The following is a 15714-nucleotide window of genomic DNA, read 5'->3' as shown; positions in this document are numbered from 1 at the left end:
ATGATGTAAATCCACTTTGGTGAAATTCTAGGGATTGACTTTTACACCATCACTTGACACAGAAAATAAGGTCTTTTTCACTATCAAATGTTTCATCGTGTAGGTGGACCTTTAGATGACCAAAGAGGTAAAAATCAGACGAAGTCAAGTCCGGACTGTAGGGAGGATGAGGAACAATTTTCCAACCCATTTTTCTGATTTTCTCTTGCGTCATATGGGCAGTATAGGGTTTGGCATTGTCATGGTGTAGTCTGACAAGCTGACCCTGAAGCTGTGGTCTTGTCCAATGACAAACAGTAATGGTCCTGGTTAATTGTGGAGTCAGGTTCCAAAAAGTCAATGAGAATGAAACTACACTGATCTCAGAAGAAGGAGGCCACCATCTTTCGGCCTGCTGTTCATGAAAGTCTCAGTTTCTTCTTCCAAGGGCCAGTCCATGAATTGGGTTTTGCTCTCAGTTTGGACAAAAACAACCATGTTTCATCCTGGATAATGACACCGTCAAAACACTGTTTCCACTCTTCAGTAAAGTTCTTCACGAGACCCTCGCACACATTCTTCCTCATCGTTTTCATTTCTCTTGTCAATAATCTAGGCACCCAATCTGAACAGATTTTTCTGTACCCTAGTGACTGTACCAGTGATACCACACTACCCAGTGACAAATGAGTCATTTTAGCAAGCTGTCATGTCATCACACATGTCATTTTGGATGATTTGATCAATGGTCTCCTTATTCACATCACTCACTGCCATCGATGGTCTATTGCATCGTGGATTGTCCAGTAGAGAGAAATCACCTTCTTCAAACCTCTGTAACCACCGTTGGATACTGCTGCGATCCACTGTGTCCTCCCCACAAACAGGGAGCAACTTCCTGTGAATCAATGAGCAAAGTGATCGCCGGTCTTGAAGAGGAACTCCCTCACCATCCGTTGTTGCAATCTGACATCTACTTCACGGTCCATTATGGCTCACTTGTAAATAAAAGAGAATACTTTTATATACCAACTTGGAACATTTAGCTATAAGTATGTTCACAAAAAATTTCATTTTCGTCCTGCAAAAAAAAAAAAAAAAAAAAAAAAAAAATATATATATATATATATATATATATATATATATATATATAGAGACGACTGTGCAAAACTTTTTGAACACCCTTTGTATACCTCATTTTGACTTCTTTAGGAGTTCAGAAGTTATCATGGCTTCAGCTACACACCCTATCACACGAGTTATTATCAAATGTTTTCTAAGAGCATTACTTTTAAGAAGATTACTGACCTTACGAAAAGCTCTTGAGTTACCTTTTTTATTAGATACAAAAATCTTTTAACACAATGGGAATGTCTTGTTACTTTAGTTCAACTTACCGGCTACCCTCTTGGTTTCTCTTAAGGGATCACTAGGTCCAACAGAATCACTTGGAGTGTTTTAGAATTGATCAACAGGTTCCATATTTTTCTTGTGAACTATAAAGAGTGCTGAGTCAAAGTTCAATGGTTGGGTAGAAAGCTAACACACAAGTCAAGCTGGATTCAATCAGGGTAAAAACTGAGTAAGTGAGGTAAATTTTTTAAAAATACAATTGCTACTGTCACTCATAACCTTTCAGCCAGCAAGTCCTTTGTCGAAAATAGTGCGCGCACCCCCCCCCCTCCCCCCACGACACACACACACACACACACACACACACACACAACAGCAGTCTCTGGCAACTGGAGACACACTCATAATTAATTATTACTCATAATTATTACAGACACATCAAGTCTCTGCTTTTGAAAGACCTACAAATACTTTCTTTTCAGGGTATGTGTCTGATGAATAACAATGGTACATCTGCAGTACTGTTGCAACTACTCTGGCACACTTATGGAGAGGGTGTTTACAGGCTCCTATACAACTGGGAATATGGTGCTTTTGTGGATGACTAACAAGTGAGGTAGCTGCAGCTAAGTGAGTAACTTTCTGAATTCTCTCTGTATACAACTCAGCTGATACTCTCCGTAAAACAGTTTAACAATACAACTGCTGAGTAACTGGAAGCTTACCGTTTCAAGAGATTCAAGTTTGATAAACGCTTTAGAACAAACTCCAAATGCCTTATTTGCACTGCTGGCCAATGCAAGTATGCAATATACATCCTCAGATTCAAGTATATCTTCATATTCACGTAGATGGAGGGCAGTTTTCATTGCAGCTTCAAAATTGCCTGTAAAAATAGAGGTATCAAATCTTAATAGCTTCCAAAAAGTTTGGATTCTCAAGCAGAACTATGGCACATAAATTATCTCATACATCTACTGTATTGTGAGATCTAAAGAACATTGATTTATTACATTATTTATCACACAACAACTGCAAGATTAAATATAACTGAAACATGAACTAATAAAAGCTATACTGCAAAAGTATTCGGAACATCATTTGATACTCCACAATATTCAAGTAATGACATTATTTTGTACCAGAAATTGCAATACTGGAATAAGAAAACCATTTACAAGATTTCACAGTAATTTCATACATGATATTCTTTTGTGTGTGAAATTACTGTGAAATATTGTAAATGGTTTCCTTATTCTTATATCACAAGGCAATATCTACCAGAGGCAGAATGTAAAATTTCACCTAAACCAAAGAACTGTTGAGGAGGTGAGCTGTGCCCATCATGTAAATAAATGATAGCTGTTGTTAAAATAGTGCAGTTTCTGTTTTTTCTCATGCAGCTTTTGTTTACAGGGTATTGGTTACTAATATAGCCTTTTTTCACCCTGTTGTGCAATTTAACACAATATACCCAAGCTGACTACATCATACTGGTGTTGCAGCTTAGCTTGTCTGGGGTGAATGCTTGTATTGGGTGAATTCACTGCGAGGGGACAGGAGGGGTAGAGGGGAGAAGGTAAGGATGGAAGGTATGCTGGCTAAGGGCTGGGAGGGAGAGCCAGCAAGGGAATGGGAAATGAATGCAGCACTCATTAGCTCACCCTGAAGAAGACATGAGGAGTTGTGTGTGGCATGCAGTAGAGAGTAGATTGGGAGGGTGAGCTGGAATAGAAGAAGAAGGGAACTGCAGAGATGATGTGTGTGTGCAATGAATTATGTGGAGTTGGGTATGGGGCAAGTGCCAGAAGAGACTGAGGTCATGAGGATTGTGGGTTCAAGAGATGTGGTGTAAGGATAATTCCTGTCTACATAATTCAGAGAAGCTAGGAGCTGGTCCCAGGAGAAGGGTCTATAGGACTCGGGTTACAAAGCAGCAAAGCACCCATTGATGTCGAGCAGTTTTGCTCAGCGCCCTGTTCTGCCACCAGGTGGGCAACTGTGTTCTTGACCATAGTTTTTAGTGGTGGTCTTTCATTTTGGTGAACCCTTGGTTTGTGCTCATACCCACATTAAGGCTGGGCAAAAGTTAAAGTGAAACTGGTATATGAAATGACTGTTTCCACGTACAGCCCTGCCTCTAATAGTGAAAGATATGCCTGTGACTGGAATGGAATAAGATGAGCTGGGTGGGAGCACTAGACAGCTCTAGCACCTGGGTCTTTCATATGATTCATGTGACATGGGGTTGGGAGTATATGTGGCATAAGGATATTGTTTTTATAGCAGAATACCACTGAGAGAAGTGACAAGAATTGTGGTTAAGATCTTTCTCATTTCTGGGCATGATGATAGTTGCAGAAGCCTTGGCAAAAGACGTGGTTAAATTTTTGTAGCCCTGGATGCTACTGGATAGCAAATGTGGCACTGTCTTGCATCTAGCAAGTGGGAGAGGTTTGAGGATTGGTGGTAAGCGTGAATCTGACCAAGTACAGCTTTAGTTCCACTACTCAAACTTAAATTCGCAACTTTTTGGCGTTAATCATAATAGTGTTTAATTAATTACACTGTGGAGGCAATTAACTGGATGATAATTTAATATGTCTCATTAATTTTGTGGATCATTTTAATGTACCGACACAGTCATGACAAGTATCAGGCTGGTTCCTAATTTCCACCTTTTCTACACAAGAAACAAATAGGTAAAACATACATACAGGCATGCGTGCCATAATACATGAAGGTTCACACAGGTTACAATATATGTAAGTACACAGTGGAAACTGCTAAAAAAAAAAAAGAGAGAGAGAGAGAGAGAGAGAGAGAGAGAGAGAGAGAGAGAGAGAGAGAGAGAGAGAGAGATTTGTGGAAAATGTTTGGTAATATGCACTGGAAACTGGTAATCATGAAAAGGTGATACTTACTCTATTAGTATCTGAGACCTTTGACAAGACAAATCAATAGACATTGATTATCTATCACATACTTTATCACACACTTTCACAATGATTTTTGTATCTTTGTCAGATCTGCGTTTGGAACGCAGATTTACTGCAAACTTCATACACTTGTAGTACTCCATGAGGACAACAAAATGTGCAAGCAGTAGCACGCACTTCTCAAGCGTTATTGAGAAAATCGCAAGATAATTTCAGTCATCAAATATGTACATGTGCGTGGCCGCTATTATCATGAAGCACCGGCATCTGAGTGGGTAGCATCCAAGCCCAGTAATCGTAGGTCGTTGGTCACTAGATTGAGTCCCGTTCATCACCCCCCCCCCCCCCCCCCCAACACAGTCATATTCTTTAGTATTTATATTACAATTAACAATTAATATAACGGGAAAAATACGTGTAATCAGATGAACTTTTATTAAATTTACAATGTTATTTGACAGTCTACAAATTTTTATTATCACAAATAACATAATATTCATAACTACAGACTAGTAACCGACCAACGGGGCCAGGCTCAAAACGGGGTGGAATGGGGATCATTCAATGGTTAACTCGCATAGCAGTGAGACCTTGCTTATGCAGCAGGAAGAAATAACGCACGTGCGAATTGTTCATGAAGTATAAAACCTTACATCGTGACTAGAAAAATGGAAGTGACACCCAGTTCGTCGAGAACTGTGGTGAGGAATGTCATGAATATTCAATCCATAGTGCAGTTGCGAAACATTGTTTGAAAGATGCGTTTGTACATTCTGAGAGTCTTCTTCAAGAAGCGGACATCATCTATACAGAAGCATCAGCAACGATTTCTGCTGATGCAATGGTGATTGGAGAAGAACTGTATCGGGCTACCGTGGAAATGTTAGGAGAAAAAATACTCATCACTGATGAGGACCTTATTCATTTTGATGAAGTAGACAAAGGAGATCAATTCCGTGAAGTTGAAGAAAATTCATCTGACGATGGAGATTATGAGCCAGCAGAAAAGGCATCAAAAGGCGATTATGTTCCGTTGGAGACCAAAATAAAAGTTGTTAAACTGGCAAAAGAACACCCCAAATGGAGTCTTCGAACTCTCCAGATAAAAAGGTCTAGAAGTTTGACAAGAAAAGATGATTTGAAGAGATGGGAAGAAAACATAAAACCTGGAGGATCAACGATTGATAAATATTCGGTAATTGATTTGTGGACCTCGTGGAGTCTCACCAAAATTATCAGCAAGTAAGTGTTCATTTTCATCACTCTACATCTAATTTGCTATATCTTCAACAACCTCATTCGAAGAAATAATTATATTAATAAAATGAAACTTTGATTTTACTTTTCAGGTAACAACCAGAAGCCTACAGCAGTGAACCCTGGCTGCCGCAGGCCAATTGCAATCGGAGGACTTCATCTTCAAAGCATCGCTTTCATGGATAAAAAAATTCAAACTACGGCACAGAATTCGGCAGAGAAGATCATGCAGTATGTGAGTTTTGAGGGAATGTGTATCTGCGGAAGAAACGCTTGAAGCTGTGAGAAAGTTTCAATTGCAGACGAGGGCAGTCATCCGGAATTTAAAAAAAAAAAAAAAAAAAAAAAAAAAAAAAAAAAAAAAAAAAAAAAAAAAAAGAGAAAGTTAAAAATAAATAAAAAAAATTGTTATCAATACAGACCAGACAGGTTGTCAGTACCAGTTCATATACAACAGAACTCTCACCGAAAGAAATTCGAAGACCGTGTTTGTCAGAAGGCGCAATATGAATAAGGTGACACACTCGTACACGCAAAATATACGATAACATTGTGTGGCGAACTATTTCCACATGTGTTTCTTTGTTTGCTAGAAGCCACAGGGAACTTTGGACCAAAGGTTCTAGAACATCGTTGACAAATTAATGAAAGGTCTTCCGAATGTCGTTGTAATGAGTTCGAAATCTGGGAACCTTACCACGCAATTATATGTTAATTTTTCTTTAGTGTCATGCTTCCCTACATGAAGAAAGAAAAATTCTTATTAATAATAGATTCTGGGGGGGGGGGGGGGGGGGGGGGGGGGTCAGACGAATCCTGGTTTGTACAGCGAAATTTTCACCGATGACGAATCACTTGGAACATGTACGGTTAATGTCGTACCTCTGAAATGCATGCCAATTTGCCAACCGTGTGATGTTTATTTCTACAGGCAAGTTAAACATTTCATTAAACATCTTCAAAATTGTTCTTATTTAATTGACAGAGAACGAGAAATTGCTTCTCATGTAGACACTATTAAAATACTCTCAATACTGCATGACCAATTATCAGCGCCGATATTCAAGGAAATGCTGTGTTATGCATGGTTTGCTTCCAAATTATCAGATGAAAGAGAGGTTTTTAAAAATGTTAGTGAGGTTTATTTTTCCATGGAAAACCTGAAAAGACCTTGTGTAGAAACGTAGTGTTTATTCAATGCAGCTGGTGCTGTTTAACTTTATGTTTTCTATGTTTTTACGAGAAATACCATCCTGAAACTTGTACTCGTAATGTTGAAAGCGATGATTAGTTGTACATCTTTTGAAAGCTGTCTGTGGCAGTCAAAACTTGCAGGTAACAAGTAGTCTCGGGTTCCTTCCAGGTATAAGGGATTTCTCAAATCACGGACAAGCAAACATTTTCAATATCACTTTATGCTTTTATATGGTTTATATGGTGTGGAGACCTGGACACTGAGGAAGGAAGATAAAAGAAGATTGGAGATGTGGATATGGAGAAGACTGGAAAAAGTGAAATGGGAAGACTGAGTAAGGAATGAAGAAGTGTTAAGAAGGGTTGGAGGAGAAAGAAACATGCTGAAAGTCATCAGAAAGAGAAAACAGAACTGGATTGGACATTGTTTGAGGAGGGACTGTTATTGAAGGAAGGAATAGAAGGAATGGTGGAGGGAAAAAGGGGAAGAGGAAGAAGAAGATATCAAATGCTGGACAATATCAAAGGAGACAATATTCAAAAATGAAAAGACTGGCTATGGACAGACAAAAGTGGAAGAGCTTAACCCATGACAAGACCTACCGTAAGGCAGAATACCATACTACTACTACTACTACTACTACTACTACTTATGCGTCAGGTCCTTTACTAGTCGGTAGTTATGAATATTATATTATTTGTGATAACAAAAATTTCTAGACTGCCAAATAACATTGTAAATTTAATAAAAGTTCATCTGATTACATGTATTTTTCCCATTATATCAATTGTAATATAAATACAAAAGAATATGACTGTAAAGAAGAAGAAGAAGAAGAAGAAGAAGAAGAAGTGACGAATGGGACTCAATACAACGACCTAGGATTACGGGCTTGGGCGGCTAACCACTCAGCTGCCACCGCTTTATGATAATAAAGGCCACGCACAGGTACATATTTGATGACTGAAATTATCTTGTGATTTTCTCAATAACGCTTGAGATGTACGCACTACTCCTTACACATTTTGTTGTCCTTACGGAGTACTAATAGTGTACAAAGTTTGCAGTAAATCCGCATTCCAAACGCCATGGCCTCCCTTTGTGAGTGATGTTAAGTTGCCTGTGATTGAAATTACATTGTAAATAGTAGCTATGTTCATAGCTACCCACTGAGCTGAACCTTCCATGACATAATGGTAAAAACGCACCTACAATTGTAATAAACAAAGGCTATCTGGAAAATAATACTGGAACAGTCAAAATAAATTTATCAGAAGATTATCATCTTGTAAGGATATGATAAATATAAAACAGTTGACTGTTTGTAATGAAATTTTACTTTTACCATGTTTCGATACTGATTATGGGTGTCTTCATCCATAATTATCTAGAAAGATCATAAATAAATAGCAATATAGATAAAAATAGGAATAAACAGTTTTCATTCTGAACAGATTTATAAGAAAGTTGTACTCATTGTTGCACCTAACAGACAAATTTAAGAGCAATAATACTTGTCACATAACAATACTTCTTTAAGAAGTTAATTTTAAAACCACATAGAATTAAAGTCACTGAAACTGACATAAGCTGCTAACTGCCAGTAAAATTATAGCTACATCGTGTAGCACAGTACACGTTGCTAAGGGCTGCTATAGGAAATAGTCACTGGAGGTGATATCAGACTAAGAGGTTCCCATGCTGAAGCTGCCACAATGTGGACATGAAACAAGTCATGCCATCTAATTGCTACCAGCTGCTTTATTTATGAAAAATATTTTAAACAGCACATAAGTGTTTATCTCGTGTATCAGTAGCCAGTAGTATGCCCAATGGAAGATTATACAAGACAATGCAACAGCAAATATTACATACATTTCTGTATGAAACAAATACAATGTAATAAATGAAAAAGTTGTGACAAAGTCTCTCTACATAAAATTCTGCCCCCTGAGATTGCAATGACCTCCTTAAAACGGTATCTTGAAATTCTTCATCAGGAGCCAAGTCCCTTTCTTTGAGCTTGAAGAGGTGAAAATCATTTGGAGCAAAGTTTTGGCTGCAAGGTGATTGTTCAAAACATCCCATTTTTACTGATGCCACAATTCTTGTGTTTGTTACGCAGATCGGGGCCAAAGATTGTGAGGCAAAAAAATGACAGCGCATCATTTGTTTTGAACTGCTACTGCCTCATAGTATGATTCACAACCAATTATCATTCCATATTTCACTAAATTCACAAACAAGACTCCTTCAACATTCCATAAATTTTTTGTAGCAATTTCATTTCTGACTGACAGAGTTTGGCTTGCCATTTTCTAGGGTTGCAGTGGTCTTGTTGAAGTCACTCTTAAGGGTAAGGTTTGTAATGGAAATGAAAGTAGCATATAATACAGATAAGATCACCACGATGGAATGACCACATCTTCTCAGACTTGATGTCTATGTTGTGAAGAAAAGTCTTTCCATCATCACAGAGGAAATGACACTAATAATACATGTCTGATAAAACAAGGTGCATACTGATGGACTAAAAAGGCCTTGAAAATTAGGAAAGTTGACCCTCTGTAATGTAACTGTTCAAGGAGGAAGAGGAGGAGGGGGAAGAAAAAGAAGAAGTTGTAATTACTAGTTCTAATTGAGTTAACACACAAATCTACTTCTGATTAATGTTTTAAGAGTATGGAAATACAGTAAAATATCAAATGATTAGATTTCACCACTAGCTTATAATACATAAAATTCTCATATTCATATTAAATTTCAAATCCTTCACTGTAGAAAGTTTCTTACCTTCATACAACTGTTTCTGAGCAAGCATAAAAAAGTGATAAGCTTCTGCACCTTTCCATGCATTGTCAACATGTTTGGTATCTAGATCAGAATCTGTATCACTATTGAGCAAGCCCATCAATGCTGTGCTTCGGCCACCTAAACGGTGATAAGAAAATATCAGTATCTAATATCTAATTTAATTTACATATTGTACACTGTAGCAATAGTTGCAACAGCAAGGCAATGAACATTAATTATACATAGGTGGTTTCCTGGTAATCTCAGCTGTCACTCTTTCACATCTAGTTCAGTCTGTAAGTTACTATTTAAAAATAACATAATCATTTCAGTAACAGACACAAAATAAAAATATTTCCCTGAAAAGTTCAAACATTGTATTTCAAGCAACTGTAAGTTGAATCAACGTGGGCTGTAATCAAATTAGCAGGCAGTTTGGAACATCAGTCACTCTGCATGGAACTTTTTGACAGGCACCACTGATTTAACTGGTCACTAGCAGTCGTTCTCTTCCTACCTCAAGTACAGAACACACACACACACACACACACACACACACACACACACACACACACACGCACAAAAAAAAAAACAAAAAAAACGCTGCAAACAAAGTTTATGCAAACATACAGATAGGTGGCTCCCGTCAACCTTCCTCAATGATGTTCTCATACAGGTTACAGGTTATGTTAACACAAATCCCAGAAACAATCGATTTCAAAGACATGATGCATGAACAAATCAACAAAATCAAGTTCATATTGTGATAAAATGAGAAAAGATGCAGCTGCATAATGGTGGTTTATTATTATTTATAGTCTGTGAGATGTAGTGTGACCCATGATATCAGCATGTGCAGTATCCCATACGTGTTCTGTGTAGTGGAGGGAGGAGCTGGCTCAGACTTGCAGTGACTGCCTCATGTTCCCATTGCCCACCTGACTATCTGGACAACGTTGGGTAAATTGTGTCTGCAAATTGATGAAGTACAAGTCTGTTTTAAACTATGCTATTCATGTGAAAATTGTTGAATCATCTGCTACTGATGATATACATATGTGATACTGATGATATGATGTGCATACTCTGAAATGCTGTTATTGCGGCCCTCCTTGCTCTGTTTTGGTTTTTGAGTGTCACCATTCGCAGTCTACAATTTGCTACTACCACTGAGGTTAATCAGTCTTGCACAATTCTGCTTCATTTTATCGCCTCATTCCATCCTTGTTCCATCGCCCCACATCCTTACCCCTACCAAACTGCCATATTACTTTCTTCTCTCCTATACACACATATAAGCAGTCAGTTTATGTTCAATTTTTTTTCCTGTGGATAAAACATCCAACTCCACTGTGATAGGGCACAATTATTATTACAGATACACCCACCCTGTCCCAAGAGATACACACCACACACACAAAGTGTGCACACATATATTTCACAAAATTCTGATCTGTTTTAGAAAATGAAGAATCATTTGTAGGAGATAAAGACATAATTTATAGAGAAAACAGTAAAAGACAAAGTAGTCATCAGTATGACCATGGCACATTTTTGTCATTGAGTAATTCCCACACTCATTTTATACAACCAAAAGCTTCTTTCTGACTTTAGTAACAAGCCTGGAAAATTAAAGTATTACGCTGGAACAACACACATTCCCTTCCTTTCCTCTATGTTTACCCAATCAACACTCTTTTTTTCTTTAAGATTTTTCTTTCTTGCTAAACCATGTGTTTTATCATTCAATGAAAGATAATATATCAATGTGCACATCTGCATACTAAATTAATTTTTTTCGACTAATGACCTTTACTTAATAGAGCACCACAGTCATACCGAATTTTTTAAAAGAAATTTCTGTGATTTGACTGTCAATTGTTCATTTACTTAACAGAATCATGATTTTGGCTTTATAGCCACCCTCAAGTACACAATGAACTGAAAATATTAATGTGTACATATCATACACTGCTGGGCATAGGAACAAGTGTTTATCACATATTTAAAAACATTACTTACATATTAAAATTTGTATGACCTGTTTTTGACATGGCATCATCAAAAGAATATGTTTCTAGATTTACACACCAGTTGTCGTACTGTATTACAGGATATGTGTACATATCGAAGGCACATAATATGGCTGATATTGTGCACAGTGAAAAACATTTAACACAAAGTATGGTGTATTTCACAGGCAATGTATTCCTGTGACCTGGATTAGTCACTTCTGCTCACCAACTGACGTAAACATCTGTCAATACAGCGGCAGAGATAATAACAAAGTAGCACCACTGTGCGAGCCAAATGATCTTTGCTTTATCAAAGGTATTACGAGGAAGGGGGGCAGTGGGTACTTATCTAGCGATGCTCAAGTACATAGGCTAGTATACTAATGTACCATCCCCCCCTCCTCCACCCACCCTGTCCTCTCCTCCAACTCCAATTACCCCTCCCCCTTCTCCAAACCCTAAAGTACTTTCTTAGGCTGCTGGCTTATGTACCCCATATAGATGTAATTTAAGGACCATATTACCTTATAGTGACATCACTGAACTATGATTTTCTTTTAGTTTTGCACAATAGCTTAAGTTAGTCTTCATGTAGAAGTATCTACCATCTATGTCTTATATGACTTTTCAACAACAGATGGTAATTTTACAATTTTAACAACTCCCAGTAATTTTTGATTATTATCTGTAAAAGGAATGTATGTCACCTTGAAAAAAGTGTATAGAACCTATTATGTTTGGTTGAGATATTCACATGCTTTAAGTAGTATGGCTACAAAAATATTTACTTAATAATATTCATGTAATATTGCAGTGTATGGTCTGGGTACATAATATAGCATATTGATGTACTATGTTAGAAATGTATACAGAACCTATTACATTTGGTTCAGGAATTCATATGCTATAAGTAACAGAAGTACATCAATATGAATTTAACAGACATTCATGTGATACTGAAGTGTATGGTAAGGTATATAATATAGCTCACAGACATACCATGCTCTGCTTACCCTGCACCCCTAACTCCCCTATGCACACCCCCAAATCTATTCCATCTCTCAGCCACCCCAACACGTCCCACTTATCTTCACCTATCCTCTTCTCCGCTCTCTCCACACTCTATTACCCCCTTGCCACCCCCAGCTACCTTTGTTCTCACTCTACTGAATAGTCATATGATGTAGTGGGGACTTCCATACTTCAGTAATGTGTAGAGAATGTCCATGAATAGTTCTGACTCAGGATCTTTCAGTTTATGAGTTCTGTGGCAGACCCAACACTTCACATGGATCATAGAAGTTATTGCACAGGCACGACATCTATTATGTAAGTCTCCATAAATCAGTGAATTACAATTTTATAATACTGCACCCATGCAATGGTTGAAGATCAAAATTTTACTGTGCATCTAAAATGATTATATTTACACTCTGAGTTTAGAATATTACAATGTACACCAGCAAGAACCTGGTATACGTGTGTGTTACAAGGACATGTTAAGCATTATCTAAATATATATATCCACTTTCTCTTTCCTAGTAATATGTCTGGTTAAGTGAAGATCATGTGGCTCACACAGTTGTGCCACTTTTTTATGATCTCTGCCACTGAATTGACTTATGTTAACATCAGCTGAAGAACAGTAGTGACTAATGCAGGTCATAGGACTACAGCAGCTATTAAATATGCCATACTGTGTGTTAGTGGTTTTTCACTGTGCAAAAGTCAGCTATATTATGTATCTTCAATATGTGGTCATATCCTGTAATATGACAACTGGTCTATAAAACCAGAAATATGTTGTTTCGATGACAGCATCTCACACACAGATCAGACACATAAGTAATGTTTTCAAATACATAACTGCTTGTTCCTATGACCAGCATGTTATGTATACTTTATTAATTTTGAGTTCAACACACTCCTGAGAATGGGTTTAGAGCCGAAACCACGATTGCGCAAAATGGATGAACAATTAAGTCAATTGGCTAACTTTTCTTTTAAAAAATAATTTTTTCTTCTTAATTTCCTCATTTTGCACAATTTTTCTCTGATCTTGGAGATCTTCAGTTCTAATTTGCCAAAGTGATGTACAGTACACCCATTAGTTAAAAAATCATTCCAGTCCTGTCCACACGCCTACACTATGGAACATTTTATTTGTGTCAAGCAAGGTAGCATTCCAACTTTTTTCACTAGTATCATTTGCTAGTTATGTCCAACTGACATGGTTCCATTGCTAGGGACTGATCCCATTAATAAAATATTAAAACTAATATGTAAGTAATCAAACTGTCTCACACTGAAATACAATAAAGAAAAACTTATGAAAAACTACACATCATATTTTAAAGAAGTTCTAAAAACCAGGAAATGTACCTGTGGATCCAATAGCTTTTTGCTTTAATAACTGCTGATGTTCTTCAACTAACAAGGCAGCCAGAACATACAACTTTTTTATTCGCTGTGGCTGTGAGTGCTTCCTCCCCTCTTTCTCAGCCATCTGCAAGCAGAAAAACAAAATTAATTATATTTAAAAGACATATTTTGTTGCATCAAAGCTGAAATAATTATTAATTCTGCCTCAGTAAGTGTTGGACTCACAAGGGAACATTAGCAACTTAACCTCAAATTTTAAGGAGAAAGAGGTACACTGGCTGTAGGTCTGCCCCAGCAATCAATTCCATAAATATGAGCCAAAATTTTGATAGTATACAAGTATGACTTTCTGAATACATGGTTTTTATTCCCTCCGCCCTACTGCAGCTGCCTAATGCCTAAGTGCAAAGATACTGTACAGTGGAGTGACAAGCAGCATCCTCCTATTGATACGATGTTGAAAGAGAGGGAAAATCAGAGGGGAGGGGATCATGTCTGCTGCACATATTTTGAAATCTTGTACAAGAACACATTTTACATGAAAAGAGTACATAATATGTCAACCTCACACACATATAGACTATGTTCAATATTACACCTCAAAATTAAAATGAATAAGCCTAATCAATTGAAGAATTAATATGAAATTGAGTTAATGATATATGATTTACAATTCACTCATGCCAATCATCTCAAAGCACAACACAATGCCTGCAGATGTACTTCACTTCAACAGTGTCACTTTTTCAATCCAAAGAAAATAATACACAAGAATGATGTTAATAATTAAAATGCACTACACTATTCCTTTAATGACAAATCATTAATTTACACTACATTCGTGGACCCCAACACAAAACATAAAAATATTCAAACCAAAGAGACTTCTGGTAGCACCTACAGGGTAGAAATCACATACTTTCACACACTGAGCAAAGCACTAGCACTTGTTGGTTCACTGACATTATGCAGACAAAGCTCTTACTCACCCTCTTGTACAGTACTTCAAACTCAGACAAGAGGCGGCTGTTGTGACACAGAGCAAGTGCCAACTGGTGCGAGTGAATTTTAAATGCTGTACATTCAGAACATCATAACTGTGTGCTATAAGAATTATGGAACTGATTGGATGGGATTGACTAATAATGCTGATATCTTGTAAGTGTGCTTTTTTCTTACTTAAAATATGAGATCAAGTTGGTGATATTTCCTTGTCAGGCACGTTGCTGGGGAAGACATATCTTACTTTCAGTCTCCCAACCATGAAATACAAAATTCTGTTGACATATTATTTGGTGTTTCTTGCATCCCATTTGGAGGAAATATTAACACTGAAAATAATAAATTACTACAGTGGCCGGCACGAAAATAGGGCTTCAAAGTCATATCGTCTTCTTACAGCATTGCCAGTTTTTTTTCTGTTTATAGTGATAATTTCAAAGGTTCATAAAAATTCAAAAAGAAATATTGAGCAACTCTATTTTTAGTCTAGAATATGATGGAGTACTTTCCAAAAGAAAATTCTCACTAGCTGCTAGGAAAAAAAATGAAAACTAATGTTACAAGAAATTTTGGAGGAAAATAATTTTTTACTTCAACCTGTGGTAGTAACAGAATCACTAATGTAATAGAACTGAAAAAAATTAACATCCTCAAAGTTTACAGATGCACATGATGCATCTCTTATTTCAGAAACATAAAAGTATTCTGAGATAAAAAATAAAATCTTATAGGAGGAATGAAATTGCGCCGACTGCATAATGAAAAATGTAGACGCTGATGAATTTTCGTTCTGTAGGAC

General features: G+C 37.1%; 1 protein-coding gene across 2 annotated transcripts in view; it reads right to left on the bottom strand.

The window, feature by feature from the left end:
• LOC126475648 (WD repeat-containing protein 35) overlaps positions 1-15714 on the bottom strand; it is a 203080-nt gene that overhangs the window by 16440 nt on the left and 170926 nt on the right. For both annotated transcript variants that reach the window (XM_050103483.1, XM_050103484.1), the window contains 3 exons: positions 13914-14037; positions 9517-9654; positions 2058-2218 (listed from right to left, as the gene is read on the bottom strand). In XM_050103483.1, the coding sequence (XP_049959440.1) occupies positions 2058-2218; positions 9517-9654; positions 13914-14037 (423 nt within the window). The remainder of the gene's footprint in view (positions 1-2057; positions 2219-9516; positions 9655-13913; positions 14038-15714) is intronic.

The sequence above is a fragment of the Schistocerca serialis genome, chromosome 1 (genome assembly GCF_023864345.2).
Source record: "Schistocerca serialis cubense isolate TAMUIC-IGC-003099 chromosome 1, iqSchSeri2.2, whole genome shotgun sequence".
NCBI lineage: Eukaryota > Metazoa > Arthropoda > Insecta > Orthoptera > Acrididae > Schistocerca > Schistocerca serialis.
Note: the sequence above shows the minus strand (reverse complement) of the source record. Positions and strands in the feature narration are given on the sequence as shown.